This window comes from Acanthochromis polyacanthus, chromosome 21, assembly GCF_021347895.1.
Source record: "Acanthochromis polyacanthus isolate Apoly-LR-REF ecotype Palm Island chromosome 21, KAUST_Apoly_ChrSc, whole genome shotgun sequence".
Taxonomy (NCBI): domain Eukaryota; kingdom Metazoa; phylum Chordata; class Actinopteri; family Pomacentridae; genus Acanthochromis; species Acanthochromis polyacanthus.
In genome coordinates this window covers 32121613-32137373 of record NC_067133.1, presented here as the reverse complement: position 1 = coordinate 32137373, position 15761 = coordinate 32121613, and the positions used below count along the sequence as shown (strand labels likewise).

Below are 15761 nucleotides of genomic sequence, written 5' to 3'. Positions count from 1 at the left end.
ATTGTTCTTTTGTTGTTTTGTGTTTCTTTTTGTAATATTTCGTCTTGTTTTTTTTTGTTCTGTTTCCTTTTTGTCTCGCTTGTGTTTCTTGTCTTATTTTTGTCATTCTATTTTTTGCTTTATGTGTTATTTTATATCTCATTTTTGGTTACATTGGGGTTTTTTTGTCTTATTTGGGATTTTTTTTCTCTAGATTTTTGTTGTTCTGTTCCTTTTTTTGTCATTTTCTATCCACTGCTTCATCCTCACTAGGGTCATGGGGGGTGCTGGAGTCTATCCCAGCTGACTCTGGTGAAGGCAGGGGACACCCTGGACAGGTCACCAGTCTGTCACAGGGCTACATATACAGACACACAATCACACCTACGGACAATTTAGAGTAACCAATTAACCTCAGCATGTTTTTGGACTGTGGGAGGAAGCCGGAGTACCCGGAGAAAACCCACGCATGCACAGGGAGAACATGCAAACTCCATGCAGAAAGATCCCAGGCCCAGGCCGGGATTTGAACCGGGGATCTTCTTGCTGCAAGGGCAAAGTGCTAACCACTACTCCACTGTGCAGCCCCATTTGTAATGTGGAAATGATAAACTGAGGCTGAATGTTGATTAAACTAAACTTATTTTTCTTCATAAATTTCAGGTTGTTCATGATGTTTAGTAAAAAGATAATTCCTTAAATGTGAACATTTTTGCACTAAACCAAAGGAAACATTAGTTGTGGTTATTTAGAGGTTATTATGCTGTGGTTTTACTGGTTTTACTGGTTTTACTGGCGATCAGACTGGGAAGGATGTGGTCCTGGACTAAGATGAGTTTGACTCTCCTGATATAAATGATCACAAATCATCTAAACAATCATCACCAGGTTCTTTTCAACATGAGAAAATGTTGAAAAACCATTTCTTGCCCTCAGCTGCACCACAGCAGTGGAGTCATTAAAGCCCCTAAACTGCCCTCCTGCCACCACTAGAGGGCATTAACTCACCTGGGAGCAGGTTTAAATACCCCAGAGTCTACTGTAAGAAAACAAATACACACAATCCTCCTGATATGAAGTATTTCTACAGTGAAGACGATGCAGCCAGTAAATGTGTTTTATCTATTTAATAAGATCCTGATGTTTGGTGCTTCAGATCCCACAGCTTTAGATTTGATTTACTTTTTGTTTTATTTGAGAATAATTACAATAGAATATCAGTTTAGCACTCTCTGTACAGCAGCATTATAAATAAACTATATAAGGCAATATTAGCACACTAAAATATATACCACTGAATGTAGCTCTTATATTTTGGTGGTATATATTTTAGGGTGTGTTAGTATTGTCTTATGTAGTTTATTTATAATGCTGCTGTACAGAGAGTGCTAAACTGATATTCTATTGTTTTCTGTGACAATATAGACCTATTCTATTCTACTCTATTCTATTCTATTCTATTCTATTCTATTCTATTCTAAACTAAAACAGGTCACCAGACCCGTTTCTTCCAGACCTGATTCCAGCTGTTTCATAGATCGATCGGCTGAAGGATTACAGAGCATCAGGTATCTGAGTTTACATTAAATGAAGAATATCATCCCAGAGTTTATTTTATTATGTTGACGTGAGATCCTAAAGGGTTGAAAACTGTGCGCATGTGCGTCCTTTAAAAAACAAAAACCACCGAGATGAGGATGATAGAAATGTAAGAACATATTTATATTCTAAAGTAATTAAACACTTGTTCTCTTATTTCATGACGTGTTTGTTCAGACAGATGTGTGTTTAACAGGTTATTTTATTTTTCCTCCAGTTTGTCCTCTGAAGCTGCTCTCCGGTCTTTTGGCCTCCACGCCGCCGTCTCATCCTACCGCTGCCCGTCCAGCCCACGCGTGGAGCGGCTGTCAGACGGCGACGTGTCTCCAGAAGCTCCCGGTGGAGCCGTCAGCTGATCCGTAGGTTGGAGTACGGGAGGACAAACATCCGTTATGTAACCGGAACCGGATGGAGCTTAAAAAAGAGGAAACGATCCTGTTAACAATGCGCTGTTATTGATCCGATAATCAGCTGTTATTGATCCCAAAATCAGCTGTTATTGATCCCAAAATCAGCTGTTATTGATCCGATAATCAGCTGTTATTGATCCAATAATCAGCTGTTATTGATCCGATAATCAGCTGTTATTGATCCGATAATCAGCTGTTATTGATCCAATAATCAGCTGTTATTGATCCGATAATCAGCTGTTATTGATCCCAAAATCAGCTGTTATTGATCCAGATAATCAACTGTTATTGATCCGAAAATCAGCTGTTATTGATCCAATAATCAGCTGTTATTGATCCAGATAATCAGCTGTTATTGATCCAGATAATCAACTGTTATTGATCCGATAATCAGCTGTTATTGATCCGATAATCAGCTGTTATTGATCCCAAAATCAGCTGTTATTGATCCCAAAATCAGCTGTTATTGATCCAGATAACCAGCTGTTATTGATCCTGAAAATCAACTGTTATTGATCCGATAATCAGCTGTTATTGATCCAGATAATCAGCTTTTATTGATCCAATAATCAGCTGTTATTGATCTGGAAAATCAGCTGTTATTGATCCAGATAATCAGCTGTTATTGATCCAATAATCAGCTGTTATTGATCCGGAAAATCAGCTGTTATTGATCCAGATAATCAGCTGTTATTGATCCAGATAATCAGCTGTTATTGATCCAATAATCAGCTGTTACTGATCCAATAATCAGCTGTTATTGATCCAATAATCAGCTGTTATTGATCCCAAAATCAGCTGTTATTGATCCAGATAATCAACTGTTATTGATCCTAAAATCAGCTTTTATTGATCCAGATAACCAGCTGTTATTGATCCTGAAAATCAGCTGTTATTGATCCAGATAATCGGCTTTTATTGATCCAATAATCAGCTGTTATTGATCCAGATAATCAGCTGTTATTGACCCTAAAAATCATCGGTTTTTGATCCAGATAACCAGCTGTTATTGATCCGGAAAATCAGCTGTTATTGATCCAGATAATCAGCTGTTATTGATCCAATAATCTGCTGTTATTGATCCAGATAGTCAGCTGTTATTAATCAGGATAAAGTAGTTCCCTGTTTCCAGCTCCGTTCTGCGCTAAATAGTCCTTTGTTTACCCGCAGACTGCGGAAGGAGCACAGTGTGACTCCGACCAGCTGTTTCCCGCCTTGAAAGCCATCTGATCAGCTGCACGCGCACACTACAACACACACACAGTAACACACCATAACACACACACACACACGCACTCTCTCGGTCACGCGGACGGAGGGAGGGAGGAGGGGGAGGAGAGAGAGGCAGAGCCACACACCGAGGGAACCCCATCAGCTGGAAGTCCGGTTCCGTTACAACTCGGAGCCTCGCAGCGCCTCGGTACCGGAGCAGGGTTCGGTGTCTCGGCTCGGATCGGCGGGTTCTGCTCCTGGTCTTCCTCCGGTTCTGGTTCCGCGGACACGGTGCTGCTGGTCTCGGGGGGCGGGGGGGACCGAGCATGGAGTACTTCATGGTTCCGGCCCAGAAGGTTCCGTCGCTGCAGCACTTCAGGAAGACGGAGAAGGAGGTGATCGGGGGTCTGTGCAGGTGAGTCTACCTGCTGGCGGCCGCACGCGCTCCGCTTTCCGAGCAACACGCGTGTTGTGATGTTATTGTGTGCACGAGCCTCCCACGGGACCGCGGGCTGGGGTCTCCGTCCGGTACCGAGGTCCCGCTGCTCCGGTCCGGACCCGGGCTCCCTCCGGGTTCGGGTTTTTCGGACCTTTGAGGCGGATTCGGGGATTTTGGGGCGAACAAACACAAACCACGTGGTTCCGTGCACGCCACGCTGCTGCTCGCTCCGGAGCGCGTCCCCCGGTTCTCAGGGCTCCGAGCCGCCGGACTGCTGCCTCCGGGACGTAGCAGGGAGCGGGTCGGCCGGACCGGAGGGGGGCCGCCTGGTCCCGGTCCTGGTTCTGGACCGACCCGCGGCCAGCCGCCATGCTGGCTGCTGCGGGGGGAGCTCTGCGCTATTTCCTGCATGGCGGATTGTTTTGTTCACTGTTTGCGCACTAACGCCCCGCCGCTTTCTGAACCGCCTCATTAGAACCGGACTCCGGTTACCGGGGGTTCGGGGCGGCTCGGTACAGCCGTCCAGCCGCCTCACTGCGTCTTTTCTCCCGCAGCTCTGCCATGCTGCTGCCGCATTGTTTAATGGCGGAGGACGGAGAGCCGCCGGAGCGGTGCTGCGCTGCAGCTCCGCGGGGACCGAGCGGCTCCCCGGGGCCGGTACCGGCAGCTCCCCGCCGTGAGTCCCGGTGGAGGGGCACCGGTGGTCGGCGGGGAGGCCCGTTATTAAAAGGTGTATTAATAAGGGGGTGTGTGGACGGAAGGCCCGTCCGCAGCACGGAGGCGGAGGGATCTGCTGCTGCTGGGAGAGGCGACGGGCATTATGGGAAATGTAGTCCCGGTGATGAAGCTAAAAAACCTGAATCTGGACCCAAAGAAACCAGAACTTTAAAACTGAAATACAATTTAGTTTTAACATGAACACAATCAAAAGCCTTAAAAGCTGTCAGAAATAAAGTTACATGTCTGAAAAATCTAAACAGAATTATGAGTTTTTTTTACTTTATAATAATTAATGTAAATAAATCTCAGTTTCAGTTCCAGGACCAGAACTAATGATCCCATCAGAACTCATTAATATGTAGTTCTTGTTTACTGTTGTTCTTTTTATTCTCATCAATGAAAATGAGGAAACGACCTGAATGATTCCTGGAGGTTTAAGATTGGAAGAGATGGATGGATGAATGATGGATGGATGGATTGATGATGAATGGATGGATGATGGATGAATGATGGATGGATGGATTGATGATGGATGGATGAATGAATGATTGATGGATGATGGATGGATAGATGGATGATGGATGGACTGATGATGGATGAATGATGGATGGATGATGGATAGATGGAGGAATGATGGATGGAAGGATGGATGATGGATGAATGAATGATAGATGGATGATGGATAGATGATGGATGAATGAATGATTGATGGATGATGGATGGATGATGGATGTCCTTATGTTACGTGTTTAAAGTGTCTAAATCACTGACCAATGAGTCCCCACGTCTTGTTTTTCTTCATAGCAGTGGTCTTCATCTCTAGAATGTCAGAAAATTTTCAGTGTTTCTCACATAATTCTCTAATTATGTCCTCAAATGTTCCATTTGGTGCCTCGGAGGAGAAATGAAACAGGAGAATAAATCATTCAGATGTTATTCTCTTTAAAAGTTACTCTGATGAATTGATTATCAGCTGCTGATCAGTTAACTGGTTGACAGTTAATCAGTTCACTGCTGCAGAACCCTCAGATGTTCAGGTCACTACATTTATTCACTACATTATGGAGTGTTTGGTGTTTTTGACTTATTATTAGTGATCCGGACTCTGACCTGCTGCAGTCGACTGCTCTGGTTTCAGGAAGTTGAAGATCAGTTGGACGTGTTCTGGCAGCGGATGCTTTGTTGGATGTGGCTGCAGCACACACACACACACACACACACACACACACATGTTTGTTTTTCTATACCGGTGGGGACTTACCATTGACTCCCATTCATATCTAACTCCTAACCCTTACCCTAACCCTAACCTTAACCATCACCAAATCAATGCCTAACCCTAAACAAACGTTTTTGCACTTTTACATTTTTATTAACAACAATATGGCCAAGAAAACGGTGTTGCCACCCGTGGGGACCTCATTTTAGGCCCCCACCGTAAGACAAGTCCCCACCTTTATAGCAAATAGTCAGGTCAAAGTCCCCACCGGTATAGCAGAAACAGTACACACACACACACACACACACACACACACACACACACACACACACACACACACACACACACACACACACACACACACACACACACACACACACACACACACACAAACTGTGTTTTCCTATCCTTGTGGGGATCTACCATTGACTCCCATTCATATCTAACCCTAACCTTAACCCAGACCAAAACAATGGCTAACCCTAAAGAAACGTTTTTGCACTTTTACTTTTTCAGTAACAACAACATGGCCCAGAAAACACTGTTTAAACTTGTGGGGACCCAAATGAGGTCCCCACAAGTGACATTTCTTTTGGTTTTCCTATGGTTGTCTGGACATTAGGTCCCCACAACCCCTATAATTACACAAACACACACACTATAACACACTGTGTTTGCTCTGAGCAGCTGAGTCAGTACAGATAAGCGCTCAGCCAGAGGCTCCCACAGATACTGATCCTGATGCAGTCGATGCTGGAGGAAGTTAGAATTTCCCCTCAGCTGAGTTTCTAGCATCCAGCAGCTGCTCTACGGTTCAGATATAGAAATATTAATAAACTCTACGCCTCTCTACGTGTCAGCGGCAGTAAACTGGACTACCTGCAGAGATGGACTGGAACTAGTTTGTCCAAAACACAGAACTCGATGCTTTAACTCTGGAAAATACTGAAACTATGAGGCTTCAGGTTTCTGAGTGTTTGGGTGTCCTGGTTCAGCCAGCAGAGTGTCTGTGATGTTTGGTGGTGAAATAAATCCACATTTAAAGAGTCGTAATCATAAGATGAAGCATATTTTTGTCTTATTATTGAGTTTATTAATGCAAACTGAACAGCTGAGGTGTCAGTTAGAGAAACACATCACTGCACCTGTTCTGTTTTTACCAGTCTCTGTGTAGTTCGGTCTGTGATATTAAATGATTTTCTGGATGTTAATCTGTTTTGTTGTGTATCCTGGTGGGGTTGTTACTAAAAATAAGAATCAGTTCTCTGCTAACTTACCTGTTAAATAAGCAAAAAATAAACCTGAAGCCTCATCAGTGGATGAACAGAGCCGACCTCTCAGTGACAGCAGTAGTTCTTACTGTGGAATAAAGTCGTTCCTGCAGTCCGAGGCCTGAAGTTCTGCTGCTTAGTTTATTATTTGAGCCTCTGATATTCCTTCTTACTGCAGTCATTCTGAGGAACTGATGAGATTTCTGAAGCAGTCTGAGGGAAACGGGTTGAAACTCCTTAACCAGCAGCTGAGAATGAAACTGATGATGAGGAGCGAGGCTTCATATGTTCAGAAAGCGCTGATGTTCTAAACCTGCACATAAGAAACGGAAGCTGATCCCAGAACAGGTCTTCTGTGCTCCTCAGTGCTACTTGGGTCATCCTGCTGGGTTTAATTCTGCTGGATGGTCCATCTCTGTGACCGTTTGGACTGTTTTGTTGACCTGATGCTCTCCTTCTTCTTCTCCTCAGTCTGGCCAACATTCCTCTGACTCCAGAAACAGCTCGGGACCAGGAGAGGAGGATTCGCAGAGAGATCGCCAACAGCAACGAGCGTCGGCGTATGCAGAGCATCAACGCTGGATTCCAGTCCCTGAAAACACTCATCCCACACAGCGATGGAGAGAAGCTCAGCAAGGTGGGTCAGCAGAGGGGTGGAGGAGATGATGGAGCTGCAGAGGGGTGGAGGAGATGATGGAGCTGCAGAGGGGTGGAGGAGATGATGGAGCTGCAGAGGGGTGGAGGAGATGATGGAGCTGCAGAGGGGTGGAGGAGATGATGGAGCTGCAGAGGGGTGGAGGAGATGATGGAGCTGCAGAGGGGTGGAGGAGATGATGGAGCTGCAGAGGGGTGGAGGAGATGATGGAGCTGCAGGCTCTGAACTCTTTCATGACTGACCTGAACGTTGTTCTTCAGGCGGCCATCCTGCAGCAGACAGCAGAGTACATCTTCACTCTGGAGCAGGAGAAGACGCGACTTCTGCAGCAGAACAGTCAACTCAAACGGATCATCCAGGTGAGGAACACCTTCAGGTTCTTCTCCTTCATCAGTTTCAGCTCCTCTGAGCTCGATATCTCCATCTCTCCACAGGAGTTGAGTGGTTCCTCCCCCAAGAGGAGGCGTGCGGAGGAGAAGGACGAGGGGATTGGCTCCCCAGACATCCTGGAGGAGGAGAAGACCGAGGACCTGAGGAGGGAGATGATCGAGTTGAGGCAGCAGCTGGACAAAGAGCGTTCAGTCAGGATGATGCTGGAGGAGCAGGTGATGAAAACCTCCAACAGGCTGCAGCTTCATCAGGAGGAAAGTTTGTCAGACGTTGATTCTGTGACTCTTCTGCGTTTCAGATGCGCTCCTTTGATGCCCAGCTGTACCCAGAGAAGCTGAAGGCCATCGCCCAGCAGTTCCAGGAGCAGCAGGTCCAGACGCAGAGCCTGGTCCGGATTCAGCAGCAGAAAGTGCTGGAGAAGGACCTCACTCCGGCCCACAGCCCACAGGTTGGACATCCATCCATCCATCCACTCCCACCCACAGAACAGATACATGCAGATCGATAACTGGTTCTCTGTCCTAAATGGAACATGAACATCTGTAAAGTTGTCAAAGAAAATAAACCTTCAGCACAGATCCATCATGGACCTGTGACTGGATCCTCCAGACCAGGAACTGAATGGTTTTAATGAGTTTAAAAGAGAAGATCAAAGCTCAGCTGGAAGGTTTAGACCAGGAACCCTGAACCCAGACCTGAACCCTAACAGACCCTCTACTGGGCTGTGATTGGTTAAACCTTAACCTTTAACCCAGTGAAACCTCTACTGGGCTGTGATTGAGTCTGATTTGGTTCTTTTTTCTTTAGGCTGATGTCATTTAGAGTTTAGTTCTGTCCGTTGAATTATTCTTTGAGTTGTTCTCTACAGATCTCTGTCTTTAATCTTCTCACCTCCAGTTGGGTCGTGTACAGTTAGCTCTGGATTTTGACAAACCTTTTTCATCTAAGTATCTCAGCAGACCGTGTTTATTTGGGCTCATTAGTTTAAATGTATCAGCTGGTTGATGCTGAACCTCCTCCCTCCTCCCTCCTCCCTCATGTCTTCTTTTTTAAGTGTTTTCTCCAAACTCCCAGACTGATCTCTCAGCGTCCTGCAGGTTTCAGACAGACAGTCGTTTCCATGTCTGTGGTTGGAGCTGTCAGCGGCCGCCACAGATGATCAGAGCGGTGAAGGAGTCTCAGCTGTCAGATTGTGTTTCTGCTTCTAACCATGACCGAACATGATGCCAGATCAATGGTTTAGGGATGTCCGTCCAGTCTGGTGGCAGCTGGATCCTCGTAGTGAAGATAATTGATAGACTCTACATTAGCGTACGGCTCCCCAAGTAGAGCCGAGTAACATGACCTCAAATCAATACCACTATGAATTGACAGAATCACTCAGTGAGGATAGATCAGGGTTCTTCTGCCCCCAGAGGCTTCAGTCAGAACCTCAGTGAGGATCAGGGTTCCACTGCCTCATGAATAATAGACTTTAATCAAAAAGTTAGAAAAAGAAACATAACGGCTCCCTGACATCTGTAAAATCCTTTAGTTAACTTAGACTTTAATGATGTGGTTGGTTCAGTGGTGAAGAGTGAACATTCCTGGATATTTTAGAGAAACGGTAACAGAACAGAAGCAGCTTTTATTAAAAAAACCTCTTATACTTTAGCTGTTTTAGCTTTTATTAGAGCGTGCAGTGAGGACAAAAGAGATGAGGCGACGACATGCAGTAAAGGTTCGAACCAGCTGCTGACGGCACCAGAACCAATCAGCTCTCAGATACTTCAGTTTACAGGCGTCCTGGTCACTCAGCTGGAAATAGGAGCTATGGGTCTGATTCCAGCCCTTTACTGCAGGTCCTCTCCGCTGCCCCAAAATGAAAAGGACACCGTTTAGTGGCCGTTTGCTTTAAGGAGCGCTTGTTTTTAGTCTCGGTGCATCTTTTTCAGCTCCTGCTGTTCATCAGGTACCTCAGCATCCTCTGCCTGCCTCCAGAACAAAATAAGTAGTTCCCAGTAAAGTTGTTTTTACGAGGCAGGTCAAAGCAGCTTTCTGCAGACATCAGGACAGAAGAACATTGATGTTGAGAGGTTTCTACCGTCTGGTCTGCTCGTTATTTAACAGCTGCTGAATGAAGTCCTGCTCCTCCATGGAAGCAGCCCAGCATGAAGGAGGACCCACAAATGTCTTCTGTGTAACATGAGACAGCTTTAATGGCAGAAAATACAAAAATAAGATGAATTTTTATTATTGATTTTAGAAAAAAATACCTGGAATAGACACGTAAACCTTTTTGCTCACAGGTGCAACCAGTGCAGAAAACAAACACTGTGACTCTACACACTGTAGATGTTCAACATTTCTCCTTTCTGTTGTGAGTTAACATCCTGGAGTTCAGCACAGAAGTCAGAACTTTTGACCTCTGAAGGCTTCACAGTTCTGTCAAGGAGACGAGAGCTTTCAGTGTTTTACAGAATTTTGTCAGTGCAAACTGTTTATTTTGGGTTTTTTTTCAATGAGACACATGGAAGAACGTGACTTTGGTTAAATTTTAAGCTGTGGTTTGATTTTTCATCAGAGATGAGTAGTTCAAAGACCTCTGAAAAGTAATAAATCTGATTATTCTGATGGATGGAGTCTGGGAGTTTGGGGTTCCAAGAGTTAATCTGTTTGTGTGTGTGTGTTTACAGCTGGCTGTTTGTGTTTATTGTGTGTTTGTGGAGGTTTAGATTCTCTGCTCCTGTCAGCAGGACGTGGTGGCATGACGGAAACGTGTTGTAACGTGTTGTCATGTGTTGTGATGTGTTGTAACGTGTTGTAACGTGTTGTAACGTGTTGTAGCGTGTTGTGACGTGTTGTAATGTGTTGTGACGTGTTATAACGTGTTGTAGCGTGTTGCAGCGTGTTGTAGCGTGTTGTAGCGTGTTGTAACGTGTTGTAGCGTGTTGTGACGTGTTGTAACGTGTTGTAGCGTGTTGTAACGTGTTGTGATGTGTTGTGACGTATTGTGACGTGTTGTAACGTGTTGTAGCGTGTTGTAACATGTTGTAACATGTTGTAATGTGTTGTAACATGTTGTAATGTGTTGTAGCGTGTTGTCATGTGTTGTGACGTGTTGTGATGTGTTGTAATGTGTTGTAGCGTGTTGTGACGTGTTGTAACATGTTGTAACGTGTTGTAACATGTTGTAACGTGTTGTAACATGTTGTAATGTGTTGTAACATGTTGTAATGTGTTGTAGCGTGTTGTGACGTGTTGTAACATGTTGTAACGTGTTGTAGCGTGTTGTAACGTGTTGTAACATGTTGTAACGTGTTGTAACATGTTGTAATGTGTTGTAACATGTTGTAATGTGTTGTAGCGTGTTGTCATGTGTTGTGACGTGTTGTGATGTGTTGTAATGTGTTGTAGCGTGTTGTGACGTGTTGTAACATGTTGTAACATGTTGTAACGTGTTGCAACATGTTGTAATGTGTTGTAACATGTTGTAATGTGTTGTAGCGTGTTGTCATGTGTTGTGACGTGTTGTGATGTGTTGTAATGTGTTGTAGCATGTTGTAACGTGTTGTAGCGTGTTGTGACGTGTTGTAACATGTTGTAACGTGTTGTAACATGTTGTAATGTGTTGTAACATGTTGTTGTGTGTTGTGAAGTGTTGTAACGTGTTGTAGCATGTTGTAATGTGTTGTAGCGTGTTGTGACGTGTTGTAACGTGTTGTAATGTGTTGTAGCATGTTGTAACGTGTTGTAGCGTGTTGTGACGTGTTGTAACGTGTTGTGACGTGTTGTAGCGTGTTGTAACGTGTTGTAGCGTGTTGTGACGTGTTGTGATGCACCTTTCCACCAGGTGTTGGCCCCGGGGACGCCCCCTGCACCGACACACCACCCCACGGTCATCGTCCCCGCCCCTGCCCAGACCCCCCAGCCCCACCACGTTACCGTGGTAACCATGGGCCCAGCATCAGTCATCAACACAGCGTCCACGTCTCGACAGAACCTGGACACCATCGTTCAGGTGAGTCCACAGTTAGATGGCGTGTGTTCCCGGCGTGGCCACCAGAGGGCGCTGCTGCTCTGATTCTCCTCCGTCCCTCCAGGCCATCCAGCACATCGAGGGCACCCAGGGGGGGAGGAGCAGCGTGGAGGAGGACCAGCGGAGGGCCGTCATCGTCTCCTCGGGTCGCCTCCTCTCCGATGCTGCCGCCTCAGACACGGCCTCCAACAGCGACGGGCCTGATGACTGTTCTCTGCCTTGAGCTCATCAGCTGACGCTTCACACACACACAGACACACCGACACACACACGCACACACACACTCACACACGGCCAGCAGACAGCAGAGCCTCACTAACAGGGCTGGTAGTCAGACTGAAGCACTCGTTTTTAGTTGTTCTGTTGGGCAGCCCACATAGTTTACAGCCGTTCTTTCTCTTCACTCACAAACAAACCCACGTCTCCTTTAGCCTGTAGAGGTCATTAGAGCTTCACTTCCTGTAAATGCTCTGTCATACTGGATACTAGAATGTCTGCTGAACATCTCCATTAACTACCAGGACTGTTACCTACCGGCCTGAAGCCATGAGACTGATCTGTGAAACAGGAGATAAAGTCGATGAAGACCCGGCGCTGTGGCATCCAGACCGACTTCCTGTCACGCTCCCCTCGCTTCCTGACCAATCAGAGCTGTTTGGAGAGACACTGTGAGCCAACAAGACTGTCCTGAAGTTCCCCTGTTAGGCTTCATGTTCAGACGTTGTTTACTTCTGTCCAGTCTTCATGTGATGTTTCTCTAAGGGTCCCTCAGCTGAAGAAAAAGCTCCACGTCGATGAGTTTCCAGCTGATGCATCTGAGAGGAGCTCAGAGACTCTTACTGCTTCATTCTTCTGTTTGTCTGTGTCCGTCTCTGCTGGGCTGGGTTCCCGGTAATCCCGCATCTGTATCACCCTCTTCTTTTTCCTGATGGCCTGACAGAGAAATCACTGTTTGGATATTTGTTGACCTCCTCCCCTGTTGATCGTAGAAGCCCCGGCCTGTGGAATAAGCTAATCTGTGGCCCGATCCGCTAATTCTCTGCTGTTTGTCTTTAATGTTCTGAATCTGCAGGGCTTGGTGGTGTCTGAGACTCTGGCAGTTTGCTCCACTTTAGCCATGAAATTTAAAATTCGCACAAATAGAACTGACATACAATCACTTATACGTCTAATCTTAATAACTTGTCGTCTTTAGCCCCTATCAGTGTCGTTTGTCGCCCGGTGAAATCACTTGATGGGCAGACCACACATGCTCTATGCATCTCCTGATATCGATGGTTTGTCCGTTTGTGAGTCTATTGTACCGAGTTTTTTTTAACATTTTTCCTCTTAGCTCTTATTCTTAAATGTGTTCTGGAACTCTTGGTTGACAGATTGACTTTCAGACATGTAGCACAGCGAGGCAGCAGTTCACCGTACTAACAGCCAGGGGGCGCAGGAGGTACTGAGCCGACTTAACACCTGAACACCAGTACCTGAACACTTCATCTGGAATCCTTCTGGTTTCCATCCAACTTTTCCAGCCAGGCCTGTCAACAGCCCAGCTGTTCAATTCTGTATTTCCCGTTACTTCGTCTAATTCGCCTACTTTTTGTCTTCTTATTTTGGCGTCAACATCCAACAGGCTGCTGGTGTCCTGATAATCGTTTCTCCTGAGGATTCAGATGTGTCTGAATACTGACTTCTGGCTGATTTCGGTAGATGTGAATCTGTTTTGACTCCTTCCTGTGTGCTTTTAAAGCCAGATGTGTGGAGAAAAATTCCATGATGAAATGTAGACATTCCATAAAACTAGTGAATTTTTCCTCCCAGTTTACTTTTGAAAAGTGAAACCTGCTGTACTTAGAGGCTGGTTCCACATCACTGCTGTCTTTAAGCAGCGTTTAGAAGCTAACTCATCCCTGCATCAGTGCTCAGAAGGAACTGTGAACTGCTGGCCAGACGACGTGTTCAGCTGAACACAACCATGATGTATGTCATGGAACTTCCCTTTAAAACATTGATGTCAGCTGCACTGAAATGAGTGAAATGAACCCGTGGGACATTTTCCCGGTACTTTATAGGAAGCGGATTCCTGGATGTGGGAAACGTTTGCATGCTCTGCTTTTTGAGGAGCTCTGCTGTTTTCCTCTGAGGATCTGCATTTGACAGGTTTTCTGCTGAACTGGTTTATTTCCATCTGTTTTGTGTGTGCACATATCAGATTGTTGAATGAGCGGGGTGGGATCACTAAACGGGGTCGACATTACAAAGCACTTACTGTTCTGTAGTGGAGCTGAATCTTTTGTATGAAGGGCATCTCCTCAGCTGAAGCTCTTGAGGTTTTTGGTAAAACCACACAGCTGTGCTCCCATTCCCCTCCATGTCCAGTCCTCCTACATCTTTTTTGTTCTTTTGCAGTCCTTTCTGCTGCCTCTGTCTATCTCTTGTCTCTCTCCACATTTTTCAGCATCCTTCTCCTTTGGTTCGTTCTCTGTACTGTTTTTTTTTTTGTTAGACCTGTCAGTGCATACGGTCATCAAGAAGCTATTTTTTTTTTAAGAGAAATGTTTTGGGGATAAAGAGGCTTGTGCCTTTGTAAAGACAGAATAATAAAGTTTGTACTTTGTTTTTTAAACCTTTTTCTGCGTCTTTTTTGGTCCTTCTCGGTGAATGCTTTCCTTTAAATATCGTCTGCTCTGAGAGAGTGCTGATCATAACGGCACTAATAATGAAAACCAGCTGGACTCGTGCCGTTTCCAGCAGTAGGTGATCTACAGGGGTCTGTCTGTGATTGGTGGAAGGGAGTCTGAATGTCCAAGACCTCCTTCTCATCCATCTGCTCCAAGCAGAAGCAGAAAGTCTGAAACCTGTGGAATGGAATGTATTGTTCACTTAGCAGACTGGACACGCACATGAAGACCAGATAGGACAGCTTTATTTAGCACTCAGTGGCTTCATGCCGACGTTCCTAACCAGGGCTGGAGGTGAACTTCACTGGAACACTGGTGATGTGGAGATGCTGTGGACACCAAAGAACAGATTCAACATGAATGAATGACTTTACCATCAGCCTGTATTCATCACTGACTGGTTTATCCAAAGGAGGTCAGTCTGGGATTTTTTCCATGTACAGAAGCACTTCTTCCTGAGATCTTTAAGTACGCTGAAGGTTCTCTGTCTGCAGGACTAAGAGCTACCTCATGTCTGGAGTTGGTGCAGAGAACAGAACCTCTGAAATGAGGAAATAAAAGAAGCTACCTTCTGAACGGCCGGTAAACCGATGCTGAAGAACAAAGAGTGTAAACTGTAAGGGTTAGTAGGGTAAATAGGGTTAGTGGGGTTGGTTAGGGTTAACCTTTGTGTCGTCCTGTGGGTAAAATTGACCCATTTTAAAATTTGAAAATATAGGAAGAAATGTATTTTCAACATTTTCAACATTTTTGGGAAATTTTTCAACTTTTTTTGGTACAGAAAAAAATATTTTTAAAAAAAAATTTTATTTTTTCAATTTTTATTTCTTGCAAAATTTGGGGATTTTTAAAAAATGAAACTTTTAAGGGGAACTTTTAAGGAATTTTTGGAATTTTCTTCCTAAAGATTGCACATTTTTCCAAATTTGGGGAATTTTTTTGCAGAATTTTGGGATTTTTTTCAGACAAGGGAACAATATTGTTTGTGTCCGTAAATGAAGACAGAAGGAGGGTTAATAGAGTTCTTTGGGTTAGTAAGGTTAGTAGGGGTAGTAGGGTTAATAGGGGTAGGGTTAGTAGCATTAGTGTAGTTTGGGTTAGAAGCGTTAGTAGGGTTAGAGTCAGTCGGGTTAGTAAGGTTAGGGCTAGGGTTGGGTTTGGGTTTGGAATTACCAAT

The 15761-nt window shown here is 45.0% G+C and overlaps 1 protein-coding gene and 1 long non-coding RNA gene across 6 annotated transcripts; one reads left to right on the top strand and one right to left on the bottom strand.

Moving 5' to 3' along the window:
- Positions 1-1091: 1091 nt before the first annotated feature.
- On the bottom strand, positions 1092-3483 carry LOC127531574 (uncharacterized). Its single transcript, XR_007938699.1, has 2 exons — positions 3347-3483; positions 1092-1992 (listed from the first exon to the last, which is right to left on the bottom strand). It is a non-coding gene; the product is annotated as an uncharacterized LOC127531574 (long non-coding RNA).
- On the top strand, positions 3169-14529 carry LOC127531564 (transcription factor AP-4-like). Of its 5 annotated transcripts, XM_051941181.1 has the most exons (7): positions 3175-3615; positions 7321-7486; positions 7765-7863; positions 7939-8109; positions 8193-8342; positions 11727-11894; positions 11977-14529. In XM_051941181.1, exons 1-7 carry the CDS (start codon positions 3527-3529, stop codon positions 12133-12135), a joined length of 1002 nt encoding a protein of 333 aa, XP_051797141.1. In that variant the 5' UTR covers positions 3175-3526; the 3' UTR covers positions 12136-14529. The 5 variants fall into 5 exon arrangements, with proteins under 5 accessions (XP_051797142.1, XP_051797145.1, XP_051797143.1 ...); XM_051941182.1 differs by lacking the exons at positions 11727-11894; positions 11977-14529 and adding an exon at positions 10570-10708 and having other exon boundaries at positions 3169-3615; XM_051941185.1 differs by lacking the exons at positions 11727-11894; positions 11977-14529 and adding an exon at positions 11291-11443 and having other exon boundaries at positions 3170-3615.
- Positions 14530-15761: the final 1232 nt, after the last annotated feature.

Excerpts from the sequence above, each read along its gene's own strand:
- LOC127531564 (XM_051941181.1), top strand. The coding sequence starts at position 3,527 with ATGGAGTACTTCATGGTTCCGGCCCAGAAGGTTCCGTCGCTGCAGCAC. Across the intron at positions 8,110-8,192 it reads GGATGATGCTGGAGGAGCAG|ATGCGCTCCTTTGATGCCCA; the intron begins GTGATGAAAACC and ends TCTGCGTTTCAG. Across the intron at positions 11,895-11,976 it reads ACCTGGACACCATCGTTCAG|GCCATCCAGCACATCGAGGG; the intron begins GTGAGTCCACAG and ends CCGTCCCTCCAG.